Source organism: Euleptes europaea, chromosome 4 (genome assembly GCF_029931775.1).
Source record: "Euleptes europaea isolate rEulEur1 chromosome 4, rEulEur1.hap1, whole genome shotgun sequence".
NCBI classification, from domain to species: domain Eukaryota; kingdom Metazoa; phylum Chordata; class Lepidosauria; order Squamata; family Sphaerodactylidae; genus Euleptes; species Euleptes europaea.
Genome location: NC_079315.1, coordinates 102,299,188 through 102,323,902, shown reverse-complemented (window position 1 = coordinate 102,323,902; position 24,715 = coordinate 102,299,188). Strand labels below are relative to the sequence as shown.

Sequence of the window (24,715 nt, the reverse complement as noted above, 5' to 3'; positions counted from 1 at the left end):
GTATTTTTAAGACAAATTGTATTAGATACTCTGCTGGTGTGTTACAACTTATTTTTTTCCTGACAGCTGCCTTCTTTAGTTCTCAGCACTAATGCCATTAAAGCTATGTAAGTCTTTGTTGGAGGCAAGGGAGCCTTATACTATATTTCTATATTGATGGAGCATTTCAGTCACCAAAAACTAGTTAAATACCTCAATCAATCTCAGAATGTCATTTTGGTACTTTGCTGGTTACACAAGCCATTATACTCTAATATGAAGAATTGTGTCTTTCTGTATGTATTTAACTTGCCTCATGTCAGTGTTGTTATTTCTTCTCCAAGTTTAATAAATTTATTTTCGTTGATCCATCTTGGTATCATTGTACACTTTACTGCAAACGTTTTATGAAGGATGAAAATGCATTTAAATTCAAGGAATCGTTCCCTATTTGACCTTTAGCCAGCACATTTGCATATCACATTTTCCAAATTTCTGCAGTGTTGGGCATGCAGAAGGTCTTTGAACAATTTTCAGAAACTTCAGTTGATAAATAAATTTATTTATTTAGAAAATGTTTATGCTTTACCGGAGAACCGGCTAGAAGTTGCTTACAAAAAAAATATAATAAAATCATAACGTTCCTGTAGACCTGGTCCTATTTTTCTAGAGCGTAAAGATTTTCACTTGCTACCAGTTTGTTTCTGAGCACAATTCAAAATACTGATTCTTACCCTTATAGATCAAGCAGTGTCTTCCTGTGCAGTTACTCCAGTCTAGGTTCATGAAACTCAATGCTTGGAGTAACTCTGCATAGGATTGCATAGTAAGAAAACTAAGACTGGGATATCGAGAAGCCAGGGAGGTGTTGTAATGATGGCATAAGCAATTTCATGCATAATAAAGACTGCATATTTATGTCAGTTACAGAGTGTTACAGATATATACCGTGGACGACCAAAAAAACAAATCAGTGGATTATAGATCAAATCAAGCCTGAACTGACCCTAGAAGTTAAAATGACTAAACTGAGGCTATCGTATATTGGTCACATTATGAGAAGACAAGAGTCACTGGAGAAGACAATCAAGATAGGAAACGTTGAGGGCAGCAGGAAAAGAGGAAGACCCAACAAGAGATGGATTGACTCTAAAGGAAGCCACAGCCCTCAATTTGCAAGACCTGAGCAAGGCTGTCAAAGATAGGACATTTTAGAGGACTTTGATTCATAGAGTCGCCATGAGTCGGAAGCGACTTGACGGCACTTAACAAGCACACACATTTGTGTCAGTGACTTCAAGGAATCATACAACGTAAATCCACAGTAGTATTTCAGCAGACATTGGCAAAACTGTTTCCAAGGGTGTTGGCAATTGCCTGACTAAACCAGGACCTTTAAATCAGATACAAGCATAACGATGCCCTCACAGAATGGGATAAATCTTTGTGTTAGTACTGCCAAGCCAGTGTGGTGTAGTGGTTGGAGTAGGATCTGGGAGGCCCAGGTTAAAATCCCCACTCTGCCACAGAAGCTTTTTTTGTGCCCTTGGGCCAGTCACACCCTCTCAGCCTAACCTACCTCACAGGGTTGTTGTGAGGATATAATGGGAGAGGGGGGGATGACATATCCTGCTTTGGGTCCCCATTGGGAAAATAATGAAGTAAATGAAACGATAAACACAGAGAAGACTGGATAGTCTCTGTTTGCTCAGACACTAGCTCCCACACAAAGTTCCCCAGCTAATGCAAAATTACTTTGAACTTCAGAAGGTGGATTCCTGAGAAGGTAAAGAGACTTAAAACATCAGCTTCGCACATAGACACCGGCCAGACCTGAAAGAGCTAGACTGAGTGGGGAATCTGAATATCAAACCAGATTTCTTTCCACGTCCCAGTTCAATTCTACTCAAACTTTGAAGGCTATAAAAGCAACAGAAGATACAAATAGGCTAGTTTTGTTTAGGCTATTTCCCCTCCTCCCCCCCACGAAAGAAAAAAATAACAATCCTCGTTGCATGACATTCAGCAAGTTTCATTTGAAATTGAGCGAAGTATCAAAAAGCAGACTGTGATATAAGGCATGGAGGATCCACTGCACAAAGAAATGAACTGATCAAGTCAAAACTTGTACGGTACTGGCTAATGCAACCCCCCTGCATCAGCTTGAACAGAATTTATTCTGTCCCAATACAAGCCAGAAAGTTTTTTAAAATGGCAATAAGAATGCTGAGCCATGTTAGTCCCAAGAATGGAATATGCTATTTATAAGAACAATATCAGAGTGGTACTTTGTTACCCAGGTAATAGGTCCCTTACTGGCAGCTTGGTGTTATCCTTTTCTATCAGTAACATTTTTTAAAATATTGGTATATATTGCTATACCAATATAAGCACAAACCTCAGTTAGGAAAAAGAATGCATACCACCACCCATATATCTAGTATCAATAGCAACTGTTGACTTTATCTAGGAAGATTTCACATCTTCTCTGGCTGGAGCTCTGCTGGGGAAATTAGGTCATCTTTCATAGGGCCAAGGGAATTATTAATGGTGGATATTCTCCGCAGAAAGGAACACAATTCATTGCTCTGCTCTGAAGCGAAAAGAAAAAACAAGACTGAACTGAAATTGTGTGTCCTTTTTTCCTTGTTTGTGTGATGAATTCAATTACATGGACCGATCCAATATGTCACATGTTTTACTTTAATTTTCTCAAAGCTATCCATGTTTGGGATTTAGGAGGCAAAAACGAGGAGACAATATATTTAATGAATGCTTGGTCAAGGTGTTCAAAATATTAAACAGTGCGGGAAATTTTTTCTGAAAAACTAGATTAGCTCTTGTAGAAGGGAACTATTTTTGGTGGCTTTCAAGGCAAATACATGGAATACCAGTCCATCACCATGCTACCTCCATGTTCGGAGGCAGGAACCTTCTGAATATCAATCAGTGCTGATGGGTAAGAACAGTGAGATGGTTTGGCCTCCATATTCTGTGTGAATCTATTTTCTGTGTGACTGTTTTTACCCCATCTCCAAGTGGTGTCATCTGAAATCCTCTGTAGAAGGGTTTACAGTGCTATTAATTAGTCCTGAAACTAATTAATGTGTACACACATAATTGTTATTTATACATTTTGGATTGGCTATCATACATTTACAAACACCAAATTGAATTCCAACCAAATTCAGCCAACAATGATGGGGAAGAAGACTGTGTAGCCTATATTTTATTTATTTATTTACAACATTTATCTTACCCTTTCTGCCCAATGAGGGCCACCAAGGCTGCTAACAGATAAAACAGCACAATAAAATACATCATTACAAAAAACTAAAATGTACCATAAAAGCAATTAGAACTGGAACTAAAATACATATGTAAAACAGAGAGCAGCAAATTAAAACACAAGGCAGGAAGGAGGGATCACTGAGATGAAACAAAAAAAGTCTTCACCCACTGATGAAATACAATGATAGAAAGGGACGAACATCGCTGGGGAGACAGTTCCATAACCTCCAGGTACTAGCTGGAGATCTCCTACTATTACAACTGATCTCCAGCCGATAAGGATTAGTTCACCTGAGAAATTGGCCGCTTTGGCAATTGGACTCTATGGCATTGAAGTCCCTCCTTTCCCCAAACCCCGCCCTCCTCAGGCTCCACCCCAAAAACCTCCCGTTGATGGCGAAGAGGGACCTGGCAACCCTATCCTTAAGGTATGTTCGTCCCAAAAAATATAGGGCTTCAAAGGCCAACACTAGCACCTTGAATTGGGCTAAGAAACCACGTGGGAGCCAGTTCTCGCGGACCCCTGGGGGTCCATGGACCCCTGGTTGGGAACCAGTGATCTAAATGGTGCTTGGGTGCCTTTTCTGGAGCAGGCCAATGCAGGGGAAAAACCTGCAGTTCGAATGGAGAAGCTTCCTCTCCGAGTGAAGTTTTTACAGTTTTTACAGAAGCAGTGTGTAAAAAAACAGAAGCCGCCTCTAGGCCACTGGTTCCCAACCGGGGGTCCGTGGACCCCCAGGGGTCCGCGAGAACTACATGAAGGTCCGCGAAACAAAGTTATAAATCCATAATAAATTAACATTTTCAACTAAAAGTTCTCTATTACAAAAACATATATTCAAATATTATTCTAAGTTTAATGTTTAACTAACAGTTATGATTAAAGTTTATTTTCAAATTCTCGGAATTTTTATTTTGAACCTTGGGGTCCCTGCACCGAACAAAAAAGTCCTAGTGGTCCCTGGTCAAAAAAAGGTTGGGAACCGCTGCTCTAGACCATTAGAAATATAGGTAGCAGACAGGTTTTGCCCTTTCTAAGTGCTGTATTATCTGTTCCTTTATCAACATAAGCTCTGGCCGCACAACAAACGTGTGCCAGGTGAGCTCACGAAGCCCTGTTCTCCTCTGCTCACGGCTCCAGAACGTATTCTGCGCGAAGGCCACGTTTCTCACCAACGGGGTTGCCAACTGATCAGGAAATAAAGGCCTGGCCTGCTCTTTAAGCATAGCTGCATAGGCAGAGGTCAGCATGAAGGTTTTTACTGTGTGGCCCTAAACACAATCACCTGCTAACAGGGCTGCCAGGTCCCTCTTTGCCATCAGCAGGAGGTTTTGGGGGGCGGAGCCTGAGGAGGGCGGGGTTTGGGCCACGCTCCCCACGCCCGTTGGGTGGGCTGTCGCTCGTGGTTCCCGCTCCTACTCCCTAGGTTTATTGCATACACAACAGAGTCCGATAGCCAAAGGTCATCCAGAGCACTTCATGGCAGAGAAGGGATCTGAGCCTGGGCCTTCCTGGTCCTAGTTTGGTACTCTGACCTCTTGTAAAATATGTAATGCAAACGTCTCTAACACTTCTCAGTTTTCATGCTCTCCTAACATCGGCCGCAATTAAAATGGGGTCGTTCACCAAAATTTGGCATTCAGTTGACACAGTTCAGATTTGGTTTGCATAACATGACTTTGGGGAGGGGCTGTGGCTCAGTGGTAGAGCCTCTGCTTGGCATGCAGAAGGTCCCAGGTTCAACCCCCGGCATCTCCAGTTAAAGGGACTAGGCGGGTGGATGATATGAAAGACCTCTGCCTGAGACCCTGGAGTAGGCAAAACTGACTTTGATGGACCAAGGGGCTGATTCAGCATAAGGCAGCTTCGTGTGTTTTACAGCCAAAGCGGCCATTTTTCTCCAGGGGAACTGATCTCTATCGGCTGGAGATCAGTTGTTATAGCAGGGGGTCTCCAGCTGGTACCTGGAGGTTGGCAACCCTACCTGCTAGACTCCCGGGATCAAAGGACAGCGATGGGGCAGTGTGGGGCAAAAACTGGCACCCCTGTTCAAAAAATGCATTGTGCTTCCTTCCTCTCACACACTGAAATACACGCAAACCTTGTTGTGACTCACCACAGCACAGGCTGAATTCTGCTTCTCCCCGAAGAAGGAGGGGGGACGTTTGGCTGTGGTGGAAGCATAAATGCTATGTCTTGTATTTATTTATTGTATTTGTTTTAGTTACGTATACCCTGCTGATCTCCCCAGTGAAGGCCCAAAGTAGCTTACCGCCTTGCTCTGCCCCTTTCCTTTTCATCCTCACAACAACCACCCTGTAAGTAGGTTTGCCAACCCCCTGTGGGGAGGATATGTTCTTTTAAAAATATATATATATATATATATATATATATATATATATATATATATATATATATATATATATATATATATATATATATATATAATTTAACATATCAGCATGGAAACAATATCCAATAGTAAAAATAATAGTAGTGATAAAAAAAAACAAGGAATATTACTAATTTAACAATAAAATGACTTCCCCCTCTGTTCTGTCCCTTTCAATAGAGGCCTAATATGTAGAAATGGGCAGCTAAAGCATGGAGGTAAATAACATCATCCGATAAATAAAATCCCATCAAGCTTCTATTAAAGGGGTAAGATTTTTCTTTCTCCAGACTATTGGCAATCCTAACTCTGTGAGGTAGGTTAGTCTGACGAGAGGCTGGCCCAAGATCAACCAGCAGGCTTCTATTTCGGATTTTTGTATCTAAAACTTATTTATGTGAATAGATACGTCAGTTGAATTGAGGAGAATAAAGCCCCAACAGATTATCAATTTAAAGAAATTAGGTTTGGAATACTGTTGGTTGAATATTTCCAAATTGGGCCTTTAAAAAAATACAGAATAATAGTAAGGGAAATAGAAGGAAGTTTACAGGCGCTAAAGAGATTGAAAGTATTATGACAACAATATTCACTGTCAAAGATGTATCAAATTTTGTTCGATGTTAAGGAAATAGGAATCCTAGTTATACATAATTGAATGAGATTCTGTCAGTCAGCACAGTGACATGTGCTCTGTTGTGGTGGTCTGGGGAATACAGTCAGTTTTGTCAGTGGGATCACACACTACACCAAAATAAAGACTATGTGATAAAATGGAACCAACGTTAATGAATATAGAATTATGCTAACAGAGTTCTAATTCTTAAATACGTGTTTCTTTTATACAGAAAGTTACTGAGTGATCTTGCAGATAACCAAGCATGAAGAAAATGAGTGTGGTAAATCTGGATAAACTTCTAGATGATTTCTCTCATATAGAAAAGGTACTGTTGTATGAAAGTAATACCAAACGTTTAGTTTGCTGTGTCATTGCCACGCTAATGTGTTTATTTTTATTTATTGAAAATTGTGACTTTTTCAGACGTTACAATCATGCATACCAGCAGCCTACCAGCTGTGTGCAATGGAAATGTTTGCTACCCACAATCATCCCAATATGCACAGTCACTACAAATGGGGTAACAAATATATTTACCATGCCTGTACAGCACGGATTGCCAACAGACCTAGAGGGGGGAAATTAAATTATGCATTTAATAGAGGCATAATGTGAATAAATTGGCAACTGAAGGCTTTTATGGCATGGAGGTAAATTGCATCACTTGATAAATATAGCCCCATTGTGTGTGTGTAAAGTGATAGGACTTACGTTCTTAGGACGTTTTGGTGGACATTGATACATAGGGTCACCATGAGTCGGAAGTGACTTGATGGTACTTAACAAACACAAAGTGCCATAAAGTTGCAGCAGACTTATGGCAACCCAGTAGGGTTTTCAAGGTAATAGACGTTCAGAGGTGGTTTGCCATTGCCTTCCTCTGCATAACAACCCTGGTGTTCCTTGGTAGTCTCCCATCCAAGTACTAACCAGGGCCAACCCTGCTAAGCTCCTGAGATCTGATGAAATCAGGCTAGCCTGGGCCATCCAGGTCAGGGCAGAACCCCATTAAGCCTCTATTAAAAGGACAGAACTCTTTCCCCCTCCAGTTAATTGGCAACCTTGAAGCTCTAGTCTGTATGAACACTGGATTTTTCAGGGCCAAGGTTGGCTTTGAAAATAGTAAAAATGCTCATTCCTTCTGCTCGTACAATACAGTTACCCATTATATAGGTAATTCACAGTGGGTAGCCGTGTTAGTCTGTTTGCAGTAGTCAAAAAGGGCAAGAGTCCAGTAGCACCTTAAAGACTAAGGTGCTACTGGACTCTTGCCCTTTTTGACCATTATATAGGGAAGATCATGTGCTCCTGTTACATTCAATTAGTATGCTCCCAGTAAGTATAACTGTAATGTCTGAAAAGACTAATGTGGTTGTGGCCAACGGTGGTTCACAATAAAAGCAATTTTTAAATGAAAATAAAATTGGAGCCAAAAAAAATTTCCATTTGTAATCTAAACAATGTCCAACAGAAAATATCAGAACTTCATGGAGAAAATAACCATCTGACTCTGCAGTTGGAAAAAGCAAACAAATTACTAACCATCAGCCAATCACAGGAAGAGTCAGCAAAAGAAGGTGAGTCACTTAGAAGTGTTTTCTTGCATTCCTATATTTAATAGTTTCAGTGTTTTGGCAATTGGACTCTATGGCATTGAAGTCCCTCCCCAAACCACGCCCTCCTCAAGCTCCGGCCAAAAAACCTCCTGCCAGTAGCGAAGAGGGACCTGGCAACCCTACAGGGAGAGAATAGGCTGGCTTGCTCTATTTCACTCCTCTGGGTTGATCACCTCCGCCTGCCATTTACACAGTTACAGTCTGTTTTCCTGCATTCACATACAGAGGGAAAGCTAAAATCAGACACTGGGAAAGCTGATGATTATGTTCTAGGAGATCCTCCTCATGGTCTGCTAAATAATGGATGCTGTATATTAAAATATATACTTCCTTCTAAAGTGTTAGAACACCTAATCAAGTTAAATAAAACATTGTCTGCTTCTAGTTTCAAAACGACCCCAAAGCTTCACAGCAGTGATTTATAACTAGTCAACAAACTACTTATACTGGAGTGCTTGCGTCTGAGATTGTGCTCACCTGCTTATCAACTTGTAAAACCGCCATAACCCTATCCTCCCTTCATATGCAGAGCTGATCAAAAGCTTCCTGATTTCAGAAACCTTCTGTCGAATGCCAGTTCCCCATACCATCCAAATATGAATGCCTGGCATTTTCTTCCCCACAAACCAGGATTCTGAAAAAGGGAGGAGGTGGAAGGGAAGATGGAAACAAGCCAGGCTTGAACCAGTCACAAAAAAACCTTTGTTTGATTGTGAAATCTGTATGCAACCGTTGGCTGGGTAAAAGAAGAACACTTAATACTAGCTGATCCTACTGTATGTGGCTCTTCCTAATCAGTATACTAAAGAAGAACCAAGTTTGTAGTTTGTTTTGAAACATGCCCTTTTCCTCAAAGAACTCAGAACATACAAGGGGCTCAAGGGGGCAGCATATATTCCCACCTTATTCTCCCTTTGGGGTATTTGGGTGAAAGAGAGTGACTGGCCTCAAGTTAGCTAGTGAATTTCATGACGGCGTTAGAATTTGAACGCAGGTCTCCCCCTTAAAGTCCAAGACTCTGGCTCAAACTTAAAGATTTAAGTTACAGATGCTCTAAAGAGTTGCAACTTTGGCAAATGTCCCTGATGAAATTTTAGCAAGGAATACCCAAAAGGCAAAAACACGATAAACTGGAACAGCAATTTATCAGGAAATGGGGCAGCTGGAGCGCAAGTAAGAGGGCCTTAAACTGCAAGCATTCCTTTCTCTGTTCAATCAGTACAAATAGCACAAATCCCTTAAGGGTGAGCGCTCAAAATTAATCACAACTATATTTTTCACTGAAGATCTATGCCTAGATTATATCTTTGTAAAATAGGCACCAATCGTGGTGATCTGCAAGACTGAAGATTGGCTGGATATATATTGCAGGCAGAAAAGAAATGGTAATTTTCGTCCCTTGAAGCCTTCTTTAAATGACAGAGCAGAGCAAAACAACAGCTCATAAATCATAAGAGTGTTTGTCAGAAACAGAGCGTGATTTGTTAGGTTGTCTCTGCTGTAATGCAAAGACTTTACCTATAAAGAAAAAGAATGGTATAAAAGCACAGATGGATTAGTTTAACTGAATTTACTGTGCACTGTCTCTTTGCAGGCTTCCTTAGGGATCGGTATTACATAGAACAAATATGCAGTGTTTAACAGTGCAGGGGAAACTTTGAATGTCAGGATTCATTTTCCTGGAGCACATTTCAAACAGTGAAGTTTCTATATGTATAATAGGTGTTTAAATAGCTCACAATAAGCTCTTCTATCCAAATCAATTTTACATATTAATTGCATATCAATTATAGCACACCAAAGAATACACATGGGTGGATTCCATCTTGGAAACTGGAGTTTCAATACATTCACAGAATTTGTTCACCCCAAATCTGACATTCTTTGAGCATATACTAAGTATGTTAATTTGATCATTAAACTCTTCCCCAAATATTATTAAATCATTATGCTCTATTACAAATTTTTACCACCATCAGCGGATTTGCAACAATGAGGTTTTCTTGGATTCCTGAATATACAAAAAAAGAAATTATTAACCACACTGTTTTGATAATCTCCAGGACTGATGTATTCCAGTCTGGTGCTGTCCTTGAAAACACTTGAGAAAATTACATCAGATGCAAATAAGCAGTAGGGTTGCCCGGTCCCTCTTTGCCACCGGTGGGAGGACTTCAATGCCATAGAGTCCAATTGCCAAAGTGGCCATTTTCTCCAGGTGAACTGATCTCTATCGTCTGGAGATCAGTGGTAATAGCAGGAGATCTCCAGCTAGTACCTGGAGGTTGGCAACCCTAATAAGCAGGCTGCTCTCAATCCCGGCGTAAAGAGTCTGCATTGGGGAGGGGGCAGAGGAAGAAATTGAGTAAATGGATCTTTTCATGGGAGACCCCGACAGCCATCCCATTCATGGAAATTTCTAGATGCATTGTCATACAACTGGGGATGCAAGCAATGGGGAGGGGAAGCAGGGCTTTATTACGTTTTTTGGAAAATGTTCTCATGGTATATGCAGTTCTGATAGGTCATGTAGTGGGTTTCCACCCTTCAACCCTATATAAAGGGGTGTTTTGCATTTTGTTATTTTAAGAAGACAGCAAAAAAGACAACGGTGTGCTAAAGCTAATATGAGAATACCAGAGGGCCATCTTGTGTTCATTACATGAAATTGCAAGCACTTTGAAATGCCGCTTACTTAAAAAAAATTAATACATCTATTATGTGGTGTCTGAAAGTGCCGTCAAGTCACAGCTGACTTATGATGACCCCGTAGGGTTTTCAAGGTAAGAGATGTTTGGAGGTGGTTTGCCATTGCCTGCCTCTGTGTGGGCTGAGACAGTTCTGAAAGAACTCTGACTGGCCCAAGAGGAGTGGGGAATTGAACCCTGTTCTACAGATTAGAGTCCACCGCTCTTAACCACTAAACCACTGGCTATTAAATAGCAGCCAAAATTTTAAAAAATGCAAAAACAGTACTTAAAAATCTTTGAAAATGCAACGGGTAGAAGCCAAGCAACCACATCGCATTTTTTAAATTACATCAAAGAATGCCCATTCTCAAATAGAATAATTTGACAGAACTTTATAATAAATAATTATAACATTAAAAAAATCTTCTTTCTGCCTGTTTTTATAAAAGAATGTGCTACGCTTCAGAACATGATTAAGAACCTTCAACAAGTTATTGAAAACCAGCATCATTTGAGAGGTAATAAAACAACTGCATGTTTGTGTGTGTTAAGTGCTGTCAAGTCGCTTCCAGTTTATGGCAACGCAATGAATTAATGTCCTCCAAAACATCCTATTGTTAACAGCCTTGCTGAGGTCTTGCAAACTGAAGCCCGTGGCTTCCTTTATAGAGTCAATCTATTTCATGTTGAGTCTTCCTCTTTTCCTGCTGCCTTCAACTTTTCCTAGCATTATTGTCATTTCCAGTGACCCTTGTCTTCTCATAATGTGACCAAAGTACGATAGCCTCAATTTAGACATTTTAGCTTCTAGGGACAGTTCAGGCTTGATTTGATCTAGAATCTACTTATTTGTCTGTTGGAGGTCCATGGTATCCGTAAAACTCTCCTCCACCAGCCTGGCTGGGGGAGGGCAGGGTATAAATAAAAGTTTATTATTATTTATTGTTATTTATACAGATGAAAATGAGAGGTTGAAGAACACAGCCTGTATGTTAGAAGAGAAAGTAAAGACCTGCAAACAGGTAGGAATGTGCACTTTGTCTGTAATGGGCTACTTTTTTGTAGGACATTGACTATGAAATATGTTTTCCATGGAAATATTGTCTTCTTTGATAAGTTGTTAGTGGGATAATTCTCATTATTATTGTGTTGTCATTAGAAATCATCATAGTGAGCAGCCTGGCTATAAGGAGGTTTGGTACTGTTAAGTTTTTTGTCTTGGTTGAGGCTCATAATCTGTCTACACACCCATCTCAAATGCTTGTTCCTGTGCATCTACCATGAAGGCCTTAGTTATATCCATACAAAGGGTGTGGCTCAGTGGTAGAGCCTCTGCTTGTCATGCAGAAGGTCCCAGGTTCAATCCCCGGCATCTCCAGTTAAAGGGACTAGGCAAGTAGGTGATGTGAAAGACCTCTGCTTGAGACCCTGGAGAGCCGCTGCCAGTCTGAGTAGACCATACTGACTTTGATGGACCAAGGGTCTGATTCAGTGTAAGGCAACTTCATGTGTACATGTGTTCACTGTATGTTGTGTCATCGTAGTAATAAAGCTGTTGTCACAGCCTGCTTGCTTATTGCACTATCCCATACTGTAAGAGAGCCAGCATGGTGTAGTGGTTAAGAGCGGTGGTTTGGAGCGGTGGACTCTAATCTGGAGAACGGGGTTTGATTCCTCATTCCTCCACGTGAGCGGCGGACTCTAATCTGGTGAACCAGGTTGGTTTTCCCACTCCTACACATGAAGGCAACTGGGTGACCTTGGGCTAATCACAGTTCTCTTAGAGCTCTTTCAGCCTCACCTGCCTCACATGGTATCTGTTGTGGGAAGGGAAGGTGATTGTAAGCCGGTTTGCTTCTGCCTTAAGTGGTAGAGAAAGTAGGCATATTAAAAAAAAAAAAAACCAACAACAACAACAAAAATGAATTGTAAGTGTGAAAAATACTTCACAGTTAGAGGGGAAAGGTCATAATTCGGAGATAGATCATTTATACTGCATGTATAAAATCTAGGTTCACTCACAGGCATCGGCAGAGAAGAGGGCTGGGCTCAGACCTTGGAGAAGAACCAATGAGTTGGCTTACATGAGGCTACTGCATTTGTTTTAACCTTGTTTTATTGCTCCTTGCAGCTTCACTTTAATGAGTTCATTGAAAGTTGTACACAGCAAACTGAAGTATTTAAGGGTGTAATTAGATGCAATGCCAAGAGATCTACTATTGAATCTTCCAAAGTTTTGTTCATTTGTTTTTAAGCTAATAGTCATTCATTTTAAGGCAAAATGAATTAGGGCTGCAGTGGTGGTAGAGGGGAGTTTAGTGAGAGGGGCTGTGGCTCAGTGGTAGAGCATCTGCTTGGCATTCAGAAAGTCCCAGGTTCAATCCCTGGCATTTCCAGTTAAAGGGAGTAGGCAAGTAGGTGATGTGAAAGACTTCTGCCTGAAACCCTGGAGAGCCATTGCTGGTCTGTGTAGGCAATACTGACTTTGATGTACCAAGGGTCTGATTCAATATAAGGCAGCTTCATGTGTTCATGGAAAAACATACAGGTAAAAGTGAATTTTCCCCTACAGATCAAATAACAGCAAGGGGGGATGATTTTGATCAGGACAACAGTGAATAGAAAGGGTTTAAATCCCACCCCCCAGCACTGTAGCCCCAATTAAATTCAAGTGCTCTACTTTGGCTACTATGAACTTTGACAATTGGACTAAGGCATGGCTGTGGTGGAACCAGGGCTGCCAGCTCTTGTCAGCTCTGGGCCCGCTTGACAAATCCCACAAATCACCCTCTAGGCAGGTCGTCTGTAGAAAGATGATTTATTGAGAAATATACAGTGAGATGCAGAAATCGACGTGTAAATAAGCAAGGACACTAATGGGGGGAAACTCTAAGGGTACAGACGATATATAGTAAGAGTGAACATTCTGGAGAGTGAACATTCTGGAGGATTCCTAGTTGCTACAGCAACCCCCCGATAGGACTTGCCCTTTCCCAGGATAGGGCAGACACAACAACCTTAGACAGTTCGACCTTGAAATACCATCTGGCTTACCAAGCTGTTCCGTACCAGGCCGGAGTCTGACATTCTGCCCCCTCTAAGACCCTCCTCCCCCTCCCATGTCCGATGGGGAGGGTTTATCCGGGTATGCCGCATGGAATTGGCGGACCAGTCAGGGGGCGGAGACGTGGTGGTGAGCAACCCATTCATTGTAAGCAGGACCGAAGTGCTTCCAGCGAACAAGGTACTGGAGCGCTCCCCTGTGGATACGGGAGTCGAGGATTTTAGAAACTTCGAAGTGCTCCTCCCCCCCCCCCCAACATGTTTGGTACCTCCAGAGGAACTTCTGGATGCCATTCGGGCGAGGGCATATGTCGTTTCAGGAGGCTGATATGAAACACCAGATGGACCTTTCTCAAAGCTTTGGGGAGGGAGAGTTCCACGGTCACTTTGTTGATGATTCGGGATATGGGAAAAGGTCCCACAAACTTCTCACTAAGTTTCCTGCACGGGCGAAGGGATCGGAGGTTTTTTGTGGACAGGTACACTAGATCCCCCACCTTAAAATCCCAATCAGGCGAACGATGCTTATCTGCCTGGATTTTGTATTTCCGTTTAGCCCATTCCAGATTCTTTTGTAACCAGGGCCAAGTGGTCTGAATGGCCTGGACCCACTCTGTTATGTCGGCACCTCCCTCCTCCCCCGAGACGTCAACACTGCCTAGGGGACCGAACTCTCTCCCATACACTGCGTGGAACAGGCTAAACCCTGTAGACTGATGCACAGCATTATTATAAGCATATTCGGCAAAAGGCAAGAGGTCGACCCAGTCATCTTGATGGTAATTAACATAACACCGTAAATATCACTCCAAAACAGCATTTACTCGTTCAGTCTGCCCATCGGTCTGAGGGTGAAAAGGACTTGACAGCCCCTGCTCCACCCCACCAATTTGAGAAAAGCTCTCCAAACTTGGCAACAAATTGAACCCCGCGGTTGGAGACCACCTTGCGTGGAAACCCGTGATGTTTGAAAACATGTGACACAAACAAATGGGCCAATTTTGGGGTGGAAGGCAAGCCTGCACAAGGAATCAAATGTACTTGCTTGGAAAATAGATCAGTAACCACCCATAGTACCGTTTTCCCCCTGCTGAGAGGGAGATCCATCATAAAATCCATGGCAATAACTTCCCACGGTCTTGAGGGTGTTTCTAAGGGCTGCAACAACCCGGGGGGCTTTCCTGGGGACCGTTTGGCGATGGCACAGGTGGGACAACCACGTATGAAGGTGTCTAAGTCCGATCGCATTTTAGGCCACCAAAATTGTCGACGAAGCAGGTGTAGCGACTTCACGAAACCAAAATGTCCTGCAGATTTCGCCCCGTGAGCAAGACCCAACACCTCCCCCCGAAGTGCTTCAGGCACATATAACTTGGTGTCTTTAAACCACAGTCCCCCCTCTTAACAAGATTTGCAGGAAAGGCATTGGATAACTGTTCCATTTGGCAACCCTGGGTCAACGCATTTCTGAAGGAATCAGTTAGACCCTCCGGGAGAGGAAGTGGAGATTCAGGAGGCTCCTCAGGAGTAGGACTCGCGGGTTCCCCCGACACTTCAGTCTGCTGTGATGGAGGGAAGGGGGCGAGCGTTTCACTTGGGCACTGCACGTCCACGAACTCGAGGGACCGTTGTGTTTGGGCACGGGTCTGTACGGCTAACATCAGACCCCTCTGTGCGGGAGTAAAAAGGGACTCCGTGGGGCACTCCACTTTGCTCGGGTATTGGGGGAGGCAGGATAGAGCATCCGCCAGCTGGTTTTGCTTCCCAGGAACATGGCGCAGCACAAATTTGAACTTAGAAAACAAATCCACCCACCTTGTTTGGCTGAAAGTTTGCGAGCCCCCATTAGGGCTTCTAAGTTCTTGTGATCAGTCCAAACCTCGAAGGGGGCGTCTGCCCCCTCTAGAAAATGTCTCCACACCGTTAAAGCATGTTTTACCGCGGCGGCTTCTTTTTCCCATATGGGCCAGTTCATCTGGGATTGGGAAAACTTTTTGGAAAAATAAGCACGGGGTGTAGCTGACCATCCTCCCCCCCCCCTGCAAAAGGGCCCCTCCTATGGCTACCTCTGAGGCATCCACCTGAACGACAAAAGACCGGCCACAATCCGGATGCTTCAACACAGGCTCAGAGGTAAACAACTGTTTAAGTGTGTCAAAAGCCCTTTGACACTCCGGTGTCCACTCCACCCGAGCGGATGGCAGGGTTGCCGAACTCCCCTTTCCCTTGGTTTCGAGGAGGTTGGTTATGGGTAACACCACTTGGGCGAAGTTGTGGAGGAATCCCCTGTAGAAATTTGCGAACCCAAGAAACTGCTGGACTTGCTTCCGGGTCGAGGGCGGCTCCCAGTCCACCACTGCTCGCACCTTTTTGGGGTCCATAGCCAGTCCCTGGTGCGAGATTATGTAACCCAGAAAAGTCAAGTGGTCTCGGTGGAACTCGCACTTGGAGACCTTAGCATAGAGTTGGTTCTCTCTGAGGTGCCATAGCACCTCTCTGACCATGGCAACATGCTCTTCGTAAGTATTGGAGTAAATCAGAATGTCATCTAAGTAAACCACCACTCCTTTAAACAACAGGTCATGCAGGATTTCATTAATTAATTGCATGAAGAACCCCGGGAAGTAGAGGATAGAGTTTGGCAATGGGAAGGACCTACATGGAGTATACTACCAGACAGTCTACCCTCCAAAGCAGTTTTTTTTTTCGAGAACTGATCTCTGTCAACTAGAGACTAGTAATTCTGGGAGTTCTCCAGGCCTCACCCAGAGGTTGGCAACCCAAAGTGGAACTATGCAGCCTATATCACATGATGATGTTCTTTCATTGCTCAGCCACATGTCCAGCTGCTAGCTCAAAGATATTTTCATGCTCTTTCAAAGCTGCCAACAAGTAGAATGAACACTTATTCAATGTTATGAGCTGTATGCTGGTAAACAAACCTCTCCACAGGCCTACTCATATCTTCAACAAGCAAGATCAGGAGTATGAATTGACCCTAGATTTGCTTGAAGTACTCCATTCCATCTAAGCTGTTTTGAGGATAAGGGCCACATTATCCCTCTTTTATAAATAAAGGATTGAGGCTGGGTCTTGCTCAAGGCCTCCTAGAGGATTCATGGCTTTCAAAGTTAATTTTGAAATGCCTGACAGTGTTTTGTTAAAAAAAAAATTCCTTAATCCTAACATGGTATGTAGGGGAATTTTGTGAACACAGACTGATCAGATACGTTGCAAATCCTATTGTTCCAAACAATTGTTTAAACAAATTCACAGGAATATGAAAGTCAGATTGACAGACTTGTGAAAGAAATTGAAAGCAAGGAAGAGGAGCACAAGCTTGAACAAAAGAATACTCACTGTGAAATGAACAAAAGACGTAAGTTCGCACAATACACGTACGATGCATTTGAGATATACTGAAATTTGTCACATCCAAAGCAAAATCTTCATTGTTACCACTTAATTCTTTTTCAAATTAAAGACCATTAGTTTGAGAGTACATTTCACATGGCTCTGTGTGTGTGTGTGTGTGTGTGTGTGTGTGTGTGTGTGTGTGTGTGTGTGTGTGTGTGAAGTCACAACCAACTTATGGTGAGACTCAATAGGATCTTCAAGGCAAGAGATGAACAGGGGTGGTTTGCCATTGCCTGCATCTGCGTGGAGTTCCCTGGTAGTCTCCCATACAAGTTCTAACCAGGGCTGACCCTGCTTAGCAGCCAAGATCTGATGAGATGGGACTAGCCTGGACCATTATAGGCTGAGGCAGACATAACCTACAGAACAGGCTCCAGCTGCTTGGTGGTGGAAAGTGCCGTCAGGTTGCAGCAGACTTATGGACAGAGGGTTTTCAAAGCATGAGATGAACAGAGGTGGTTTGCCATTGCCTGCATCTGCACCTCAAACCTGGACTTTCTTGGTGGTCTTCTATCTAGGTACTAATGAGAACCGACCCTGCTTAGTTTCTGAGCTCTGACAAATGTTGGCTAACCTGGGTTATCCAGGTCAGGTTTCACATGATAGACCTCTTTCAAACCTATTTTAAATATCCTTTTCCATCTCCAAAAGAGCTCATTTACCATCTGTGACCTGCAAACTGATTTAATTGTATTTGCTTGATTTGGTTTCAGCATAGGGTTGCCATCCTCCATGTACTAGCTGGAGATCCCCTGCTATTACAATTGATCTCCAGACGATAGAGATCAGTTCACCTGGATAAAGTGGCCTCTTTGGCCATTGGACTCTATGGCATTGAAGTCCCTCCCCTCCCCAAACCCCACCCTCCTCAGGCTCCACCCAAAAAACCTCCTGCCGGTGGGGAAGAGGGACCTGGCGACCCTACTCCAGCAAGATGGGCAGCCTGTTTCTCACTCGTCCCACGTACAGGCATGAAAAAACTGCAGCCTGGCACTGTTCTTTCAAAAAGATTTTTTCTGCCTATGAGGAAGCTGCTGGGAACCCCTCTTAATGTGACAGAAGGAGCTGTGTTTGCTCACATGTCTGCCTCATTAATGTATAAAGAAGGATATGAGAGGTTTCATTTTGAGTATCAAAAAGGGTGTGTGTAGGAGGTGCTCGAACCTGCCCTTCCCCTTACTTTTCATTGTCCTCGACATTTTCCCTGTCTGCCATGCTCATGTCTGGTATATGAACTGACTCAAGAAAAAAAACATTCAGGTACTAAAGAGGAATGTTGCAGCTTGGATACATAAACCTGTAGGTCTTGAAATAGAGATTGGGCATACACTCCCACATTGGCTCCCCCTTTCCGCATAAATTTGGATTGGTGGCGGAAAGTGCTGTCAAGTTTCAGGATTTTTCATATTAAAATGATAGTCTCTTTTTAAAGAGAACAAGCGGTTTACATTCACGGCTATTTATCACAATGGAATCTACTCAGGGTTAACCAATGAATGTTACTTCAGTATTGTTGTCATTATTTTTATCAGTTGAAACAAAAGAGGAAGAACACAAACAACTAATAGAAAAGAAAGATCTGGAGATTTCAGAACTAACCAGGCAACTGAGAGATCAAGAAAAGGAAAAAGAGAATGAGATCATCAAATTGCAAATAGAGGTACGTGCTAGAAACCTACAGACAGAGGATGCAGTGCAGTGGAACACAGGCAGGATGGTGCTGCTGCACTCGTCTTGTTAGTGGCTTCCTAGAGGCACCTGGTTGGCCACTGTGTGAACAGACTGCTGGACTTGATGGGCCTTGGTCTGATCCAGCAGGGCCTTTCTTATGTTCACATGGCAGAAGCCTTGTGTAATATATCTGTTCCACTCTGGAACTCATTGACATGCAGAAGACTCCTCCAGCAGTGTTGGAAGGGAAGGGCTTTGTGCTGTCTCTTCACCTCTTAGACTAAGCCTCTTAGCCTCAGACGTAAAAGGGGGAATACAGAGATCCAGAGACATGGGGAGTTAATGCATGGCTGTTTTGTCTTGCAATTCTCCTGCATATGTAGTGAATCTCCATTGTCTAAACCAGTGGTTCCCAACCTTTTTTTGACCAGGGACCACTAGGACTTTTTTGTTCGGTGCAGGGACCCCAAGGTTCAAAATAAAAATTCTGAGAATTTGAAAATAAACTTTAATCATAACTGTTAGTTAAACATTAAACTTAGAATAATATTTGAATATATATTTTATAATAGAGAACTTTTAATTGAAAATATTAATTTATTATGGGTTTATAACTTTGTTTCACGGACCTTAATTTAGTTCTCTCGGACCCCTGGGGGTCCATGGACCCCTGGTTGGGAACCAGTGGTCTAAACGCATGGTCATCTCCCATGCATGGTTGTCAGGATCCTGTGCCTCCTTCCTTTCACTGCTTTGTTACTGTCCCTTTGATGAGTAGATTGCTTCAGGGAATCTTCCTTCCTTCCAGCTGATGCCTTCTCTCTTTCTCTTCTCCATCTTGCTACCATGAGAGCAGAACATGCTTCCTGCATCTCCATCCATCCTGGTTAGTTGGACTAGAGTAGAATCTTAGCTCTAATTCAGGGGTGTTAAACTAATTTGTTGATGAGGGCCAGATATGAGATAAATGTTATTTGGTCCGGCCGAGCCATGTGTACCAACCCAGATCAGCCATGTGTGCCAGCCCACAGCAGGCTTGCCAGCCCAGATCGGGACCCGGATCCAGCCCATGGGCCTTATCTTTGACACCCTTGCTGTACTCTAGAACTAGAATGGAGTTCCTTACAATAAGGACTCAGATTAGGTTGGTAAGATTTAAAAAGCTTGGTGTGAACTTCATTTCCCCAGCAGCAAACACCCCCCCCCCCAGATAATTCACTGTGCCTTGAGCACTCTGTACCTTTACATAAGCATGCAAAAACAGCCAATGCTGACTTCCAAAATATTTAGAATAGAAAAGGTGTATTTAGCCTAGTGTTCTGAAGAACGGCCGATTTGCCTTTTGTAGACTCGCCCACCAACTACAGTGAGCCTAACAGCTGCTTTTGAAAGTCCTCTCCTTTCAGGAGGTTCAAAACAGATAAAAGAAAGTATTTTTTCACACAACGCATAGTTAAATTGTGGAACTCCCTGCCCCAGGATGTGGTGATGGCTGCCAGCTTGGAGGGCTTTAAGAGGGGAGTGGACATATTCATGGAGGAGAGGGGTATTCATGGCTATTAGTTAGAGTGGATACTAGTCATGCTGCATGCCTATTCTCTCTAGTATCAGAGGAGCATGCCTATTATTTTGGGTGCGGTGGAACACAGGCAGGATGGTGCTGCTGCAGTCGTCTTGTTTGTGGCTTCCTGGAGGCACCTGGTTGGCCACTGTGTGAACAGACTGCTGGACTTGATGGGCCTTGGTCTGATCCAGCAGGGCCTTTCTTATGTTCTTAATCCTAAACAGGTCTACTTAGAAGTAAGTCCCATTTTATTAAATAGAGCTGACTCCCAGGAAAATGGGCTTAGGATTGCATCCTCAGGTCCTTGGCCTGCCAGCAGAAAGTACAGAGCAGGGGTGTCGAACTCAACTGTTACCTGGGCCAGATATGACATAAAAGTCACTTGGTCGGGCCAGGCCATGCCTAGCCAGCCCTGAATTGAGAGTGGGTGGCTGCCTAGCCTGGCTCGTGGGCCAGATAAGAGCTTTCAAGGGGATAGATCCAGCCCGCGGACTTTATGTTTGACACCCCTCATAAAGAGCAACCTTCTCTGGTCAAGTTGTGAGCTCTGCCAGGCTGTTTTATTTCACAAAGCTTTTTCTGGCGGAGTTCTGACTCCTTTGATCTTTGTTTCAAATCTGAGGAAAATTGGGTACTATTAGGCATGGATCATTTCTGTGGATGCCATTTTAGTGAGCTTTCATTATGTTTATGGATATGTTGAACATCACTTTGAAAAGGGGTGTACATTTTATAAATATATCTGTAATAGCCTCCTCTTGGTCTTCGCTTACTTCCACTGACATTCATGGGACGTGATTCTTTTAAAAGTACTTAAAATGCTAGTGTCAGACTTATTGTTCTCTGTATGTTTTTCCCCATTATATTTCTCAGCTGTCAAGGAGCAGAGAAAGCAAAACATTTGTGCTGAAGTATTTTGCTTTCTTCAGCCTCGTCTAATGGAAACGTGTTTTTAATTCATATACTCTGGAGCGCTGCAACGTCTGATCCTGCGTTTTGTCAGATGTTGAAATAGTCTTGCCAGGACCTCAGTAGATTTCACAACTGCTTCAAATTTGAACTGCCCCCTCCCCAAAAAAATTCCAATTTTCAGTCTCACTGAAATCTAATAAGCAGGATGTTTCCTCATTGGGCTTGTCAACATATTAACATTTTTATTTCAGTTTGATGCTAAGCTGACACAGTTGCAGAACAGAACACCCAAACCACGTCCTGACCCCAGTGCATTGCCTCAGAATATCTACAGACGGGTATGTGTCTTTCAGCACTCTTTATGCTTGCCAAAAGTTGGTCTGTATGTATATATCATTGGATAATGTACAGAAGTGCCATAACGCTTTGTCTGTTAATGGTGTGGTATGTGTGTTATGTGTGTTAAGTGCCGTCAAGTCGCTTCCGACTCATGGCGACCCTATGAATGAAAGTCCTCCAAAATGTCCTATCTTTGACAGCCTTGCTCAGATCTTGCAAATTGAAGGCTGTGGCTTCCTTTATTGAATCAATCCATCTCTTGTTGGGTCTTCCTCTTTTCCTGCTGCCCTCTACTTTTCCTAACATGACGGTCTTTTCCAGTGACTCTTGTCGTCTCATGACGTGACCAAAATACGACAGCCTCAGTTTAGTCATTTTAGCTTCTAGGGTCAGTTCAGGTTTGATTTGATCTATAACCCACTGATTTGTTTTTCTGGCAGTCCACGGAATCCGTAACACTCTCCTCCAACACCACATTTCAAAGGAATCTATTTTCTTCTTCTATTATGGTGTGGTATACCATACTTTAAATGTACCAACAACTCAAACTGAGACTCTGCTCTGTAAGTTAGAACAAATCACCCCAAACCAATGATTTCTTGGTGCAGGAGCGTAACAGCACACTACTTGGAGGTGAGAATGGCAAACCACTTCTTGGTTCATTTCAAAAGGGGGAGCTGATTCTGATGTTTTAAACATTCTGCCAACTTGGAAGGCTTTAAGAGGGGAGTGGACATGTTCACAGAGAGGGGTATTCATGGCTACTAGTCAAAATGGATACTAGTCATCATGCATACCTATTCTCTCCAGGATCAGAGGAGCATGACTATTATATTAGGTACTTTGGAACACAAGCAGGGTCATTCTGCTGCAGTCATCTTGTTTGTGAGCTTCCTAGAGGCACCTGGTTGGCCACTGTGTGAACAGGCTGCTGGACTTGATGGACCTTGGTCTGATCCAGTATGGCCTTTCTTAACTGAAACGAAGGGGGGCACTGGGTGCACATGGACCTCAGACGATGACAACAGTGTGTGCAATTTTCATCCAGCATAGTTCTCATCTCTTAAGTGTGCTGTGTGTGTGTGTGTGTGTGAAATTACTTGAAAGACTGTCACTATTATCCTAAACAGAGGTACAACCTTCTAAGCCCATTGACTTTGGACTAAGGTCACAACTCTAAGTATGGCACTGTGTATGTACTATTGCTTAACCAATAGTTTTTGGAATGGCCTTTGGGCCTACCATGAAAAGATGCATGCCATTACTTACCGTAGTTGAGGAGGAATATAGTACCTGCTAAAAATGCCAGGTCTAATTCCAGTGGTCTTGTTCTCATTTAGCCCAGTTCCAGTCCATAGTTCAGCTTGGGAGGTACACGTCATGGGTACATCTTCTGGGCATGGAGTAGGGGTCACTGGGGGGGAGGTAGTTGTGAATTTCCTGCATTATGCAGGTGGTTGGACTAGATGACCCTGGTGGTCCCTTCCAACTCTATGATTCTATGGTCTTAAAATTCAACAAACGTCCATATGCCTCAACTAGGACCACTCTACTGTCTCAATGAATGGCTACTACAGCAACTGAATTAATAAAATATGGTACTTTCAAACAATTTCTAGTATTTTCCAATGGCAGAGGCACTTTTATTGTATTTATACTAGCTAAGCTTTGGGTTTTTAATGGGCCGCAACACTATTTGCTTGAATTTCTGTAGAAGCTTCAGCACTTGCAGGAAGAGAAAAACAAGGAAACTGAAGTTCTCCGCAACACCATCAGAGACTTAGAACAGCGGCTCAGCAAGGGTCAAGATGTCCACCCAAAACGATGGCAGATTTGAGAACGACTTGAAAACAGTATCAGATGTGTATTTGGGAAGACACACAAGCGATGAGTCCACACAGGATTGCCTTCTTTTTCCATTTATTAAAAACTCCTATAAATTGCACCACAGGGATAAAGTCCACTTATATTCCACCCTTCCCTCATGCTTACAAAGCACTTGCCATAAAAGAATTCAAGCTTTATAGGAGCCTATTTCCCTATTAAACCATCAATAACTATAGCAAGCACATTCTAAGCAAATTCCTTCTCCATGGAATATTTTCTTTCATCTCTAAATCCTTTGGAACGACACAAAATTCAGTTCATTTCAGAAATGCAAAAGTTAAACAGAGAAGTGCAAATGTTAATAATCCGTTATAAAAGGAGTCAATATTGGGCCCATGCGTGACAAACTACAGATCAACAGAAATGGCGGATGGTTATATTGGTTCTTACATCTGATTGACAGAAATTTTTTAAGCCCTAATCGTTTAAGTGAGATTTGCTTGCCCCTGCTGCATACCATCCTACTCCCTTCTTACCTCGAAGGCTGTGATCCTTTGTTTATTCACAAGCAGACTCACTGAAACTATGTCAGAAACAGTTGCTTTAAAACGCTTCAGCACACAGGCAAAGAACTAGGCTAGTTAACTTGCTACAAGACTTCCAGCGCAGTCCTAGAGAGTTATATACTTCTAAGCCCAATGACTACAATGGATTTAGAAAAGTGTCACTCTGCTTAGGATGGCATTGTTTTTTCTTACACATATGTCCAAAATCTATTTTCTTGGCGCTACAGATTCCAGCAGAATTCCTCTTAGGTTGATAATATATTGTTTGAAATACAGCTTATGCGTTCTCTACACTGTGACTCTTTTTTAGTGGGGGGGGGGGGGAAGCCGAATTTTCTTAATCCTTCCCGTAAGGGAGAAAAAAAATACTACATATGGTTTTTAAAAAGTGGTAAACACGTCTTTCCTTGTCCTCTTCTGTTCTTGGTTGTTATATATCAAACAGAAGCCCCTAGGTCATAGTTTCTGCTTCTGTCTTCATGAATACAAACAGAATGGTAGAAAAGGAAACAAGAAAGACAAGCTACCAAAAACTGAGCCAGCACTGGGGAGAAAAAGTGTACCGTTATGAGGGCGCTTTTTTCCGAAAGCAACACCAGTTGACTTTGCAAACTCAGCCCAAACCAGTGAAGATGCAGACTTCGACTTCCACCAAAAGTATATGGCTGAAACACAAGCATGCGGACTTCACTCGTTTGAGGGATAGAGTTGCACAGATGACTGTCTTTTGAACGGTCACATAATGGTACCTTCACGGGAAGATCACTG

At 42.8% G+C, this 24,715-nt stretch overlaps 1 protein-coding gene and 1 non-coding gene across 2 annotated transcripts; both read left to right on the top strand.

Moving 5' to 3' along the window:
* The first annotated feature begins 6,544 nt into the window (after positions 1 to 6,544).
* CCDC152 (coiled-coil domain containing 152) lies at positions 6,545 to 23,391 on the top strand. Its single transcript, XM_056849129.1, has 8 exons — positions 6,545 to 6,607; positions 7,754 to 7,859; positions 11,038 to 11,106; positions 11,546 to 11,610; positions 16,928 to 17,030; positions 18,601 to 18,728; positions 21,467 to 21,553; positions 23,269 to 23,391. The coding sequence occupies exons 1-8, from the start codon at positions 6,545 to 6,547 to the stop codon at positions 23,389 to 23,391; spliced, it is 744 nt and encodes a 247-aa protein (XP_056705107.1).
* TRNAD-GUC (transfer RNA aspartic acid (anticodon GUC)) lies at positions 11,897 to 11,966 on the top strand. Its single transcript has one exon. It is a non-coding gene; the product is annotated as a tRNA-Asp (tRNA).
* Positions 23,392 to 24,715: the final 1,324 nt, after the last annotated feature.

What these genes read in the sequence shown, in the direction of transcription:
- CCDC152 (XM_056849129.1), top strand. Translation starts at nt 6,545, where the DNA reads ATGAAGAAAATGAGTGTGGTAAATCTGGATAAACTTCTAGATGATTTC. An exon ending in ATTTCTCTCATATAGAAAAG is followed by an intron (nt 6,608 to 7,753) that starts GTACTGTTGTAT and finishes AATGTCCAACAG; the next exon opens with AAAATATCAGAACTTCATGG. An exon ending in TCATCAAATTGCAAATAGAG is followed by an intron (nt 18,729 to 21,466) that starts GTACGTGCTAGA and finishes TTTTTATTTCAG; the next exon opens with TTTGATGCTAAGCTGACACA.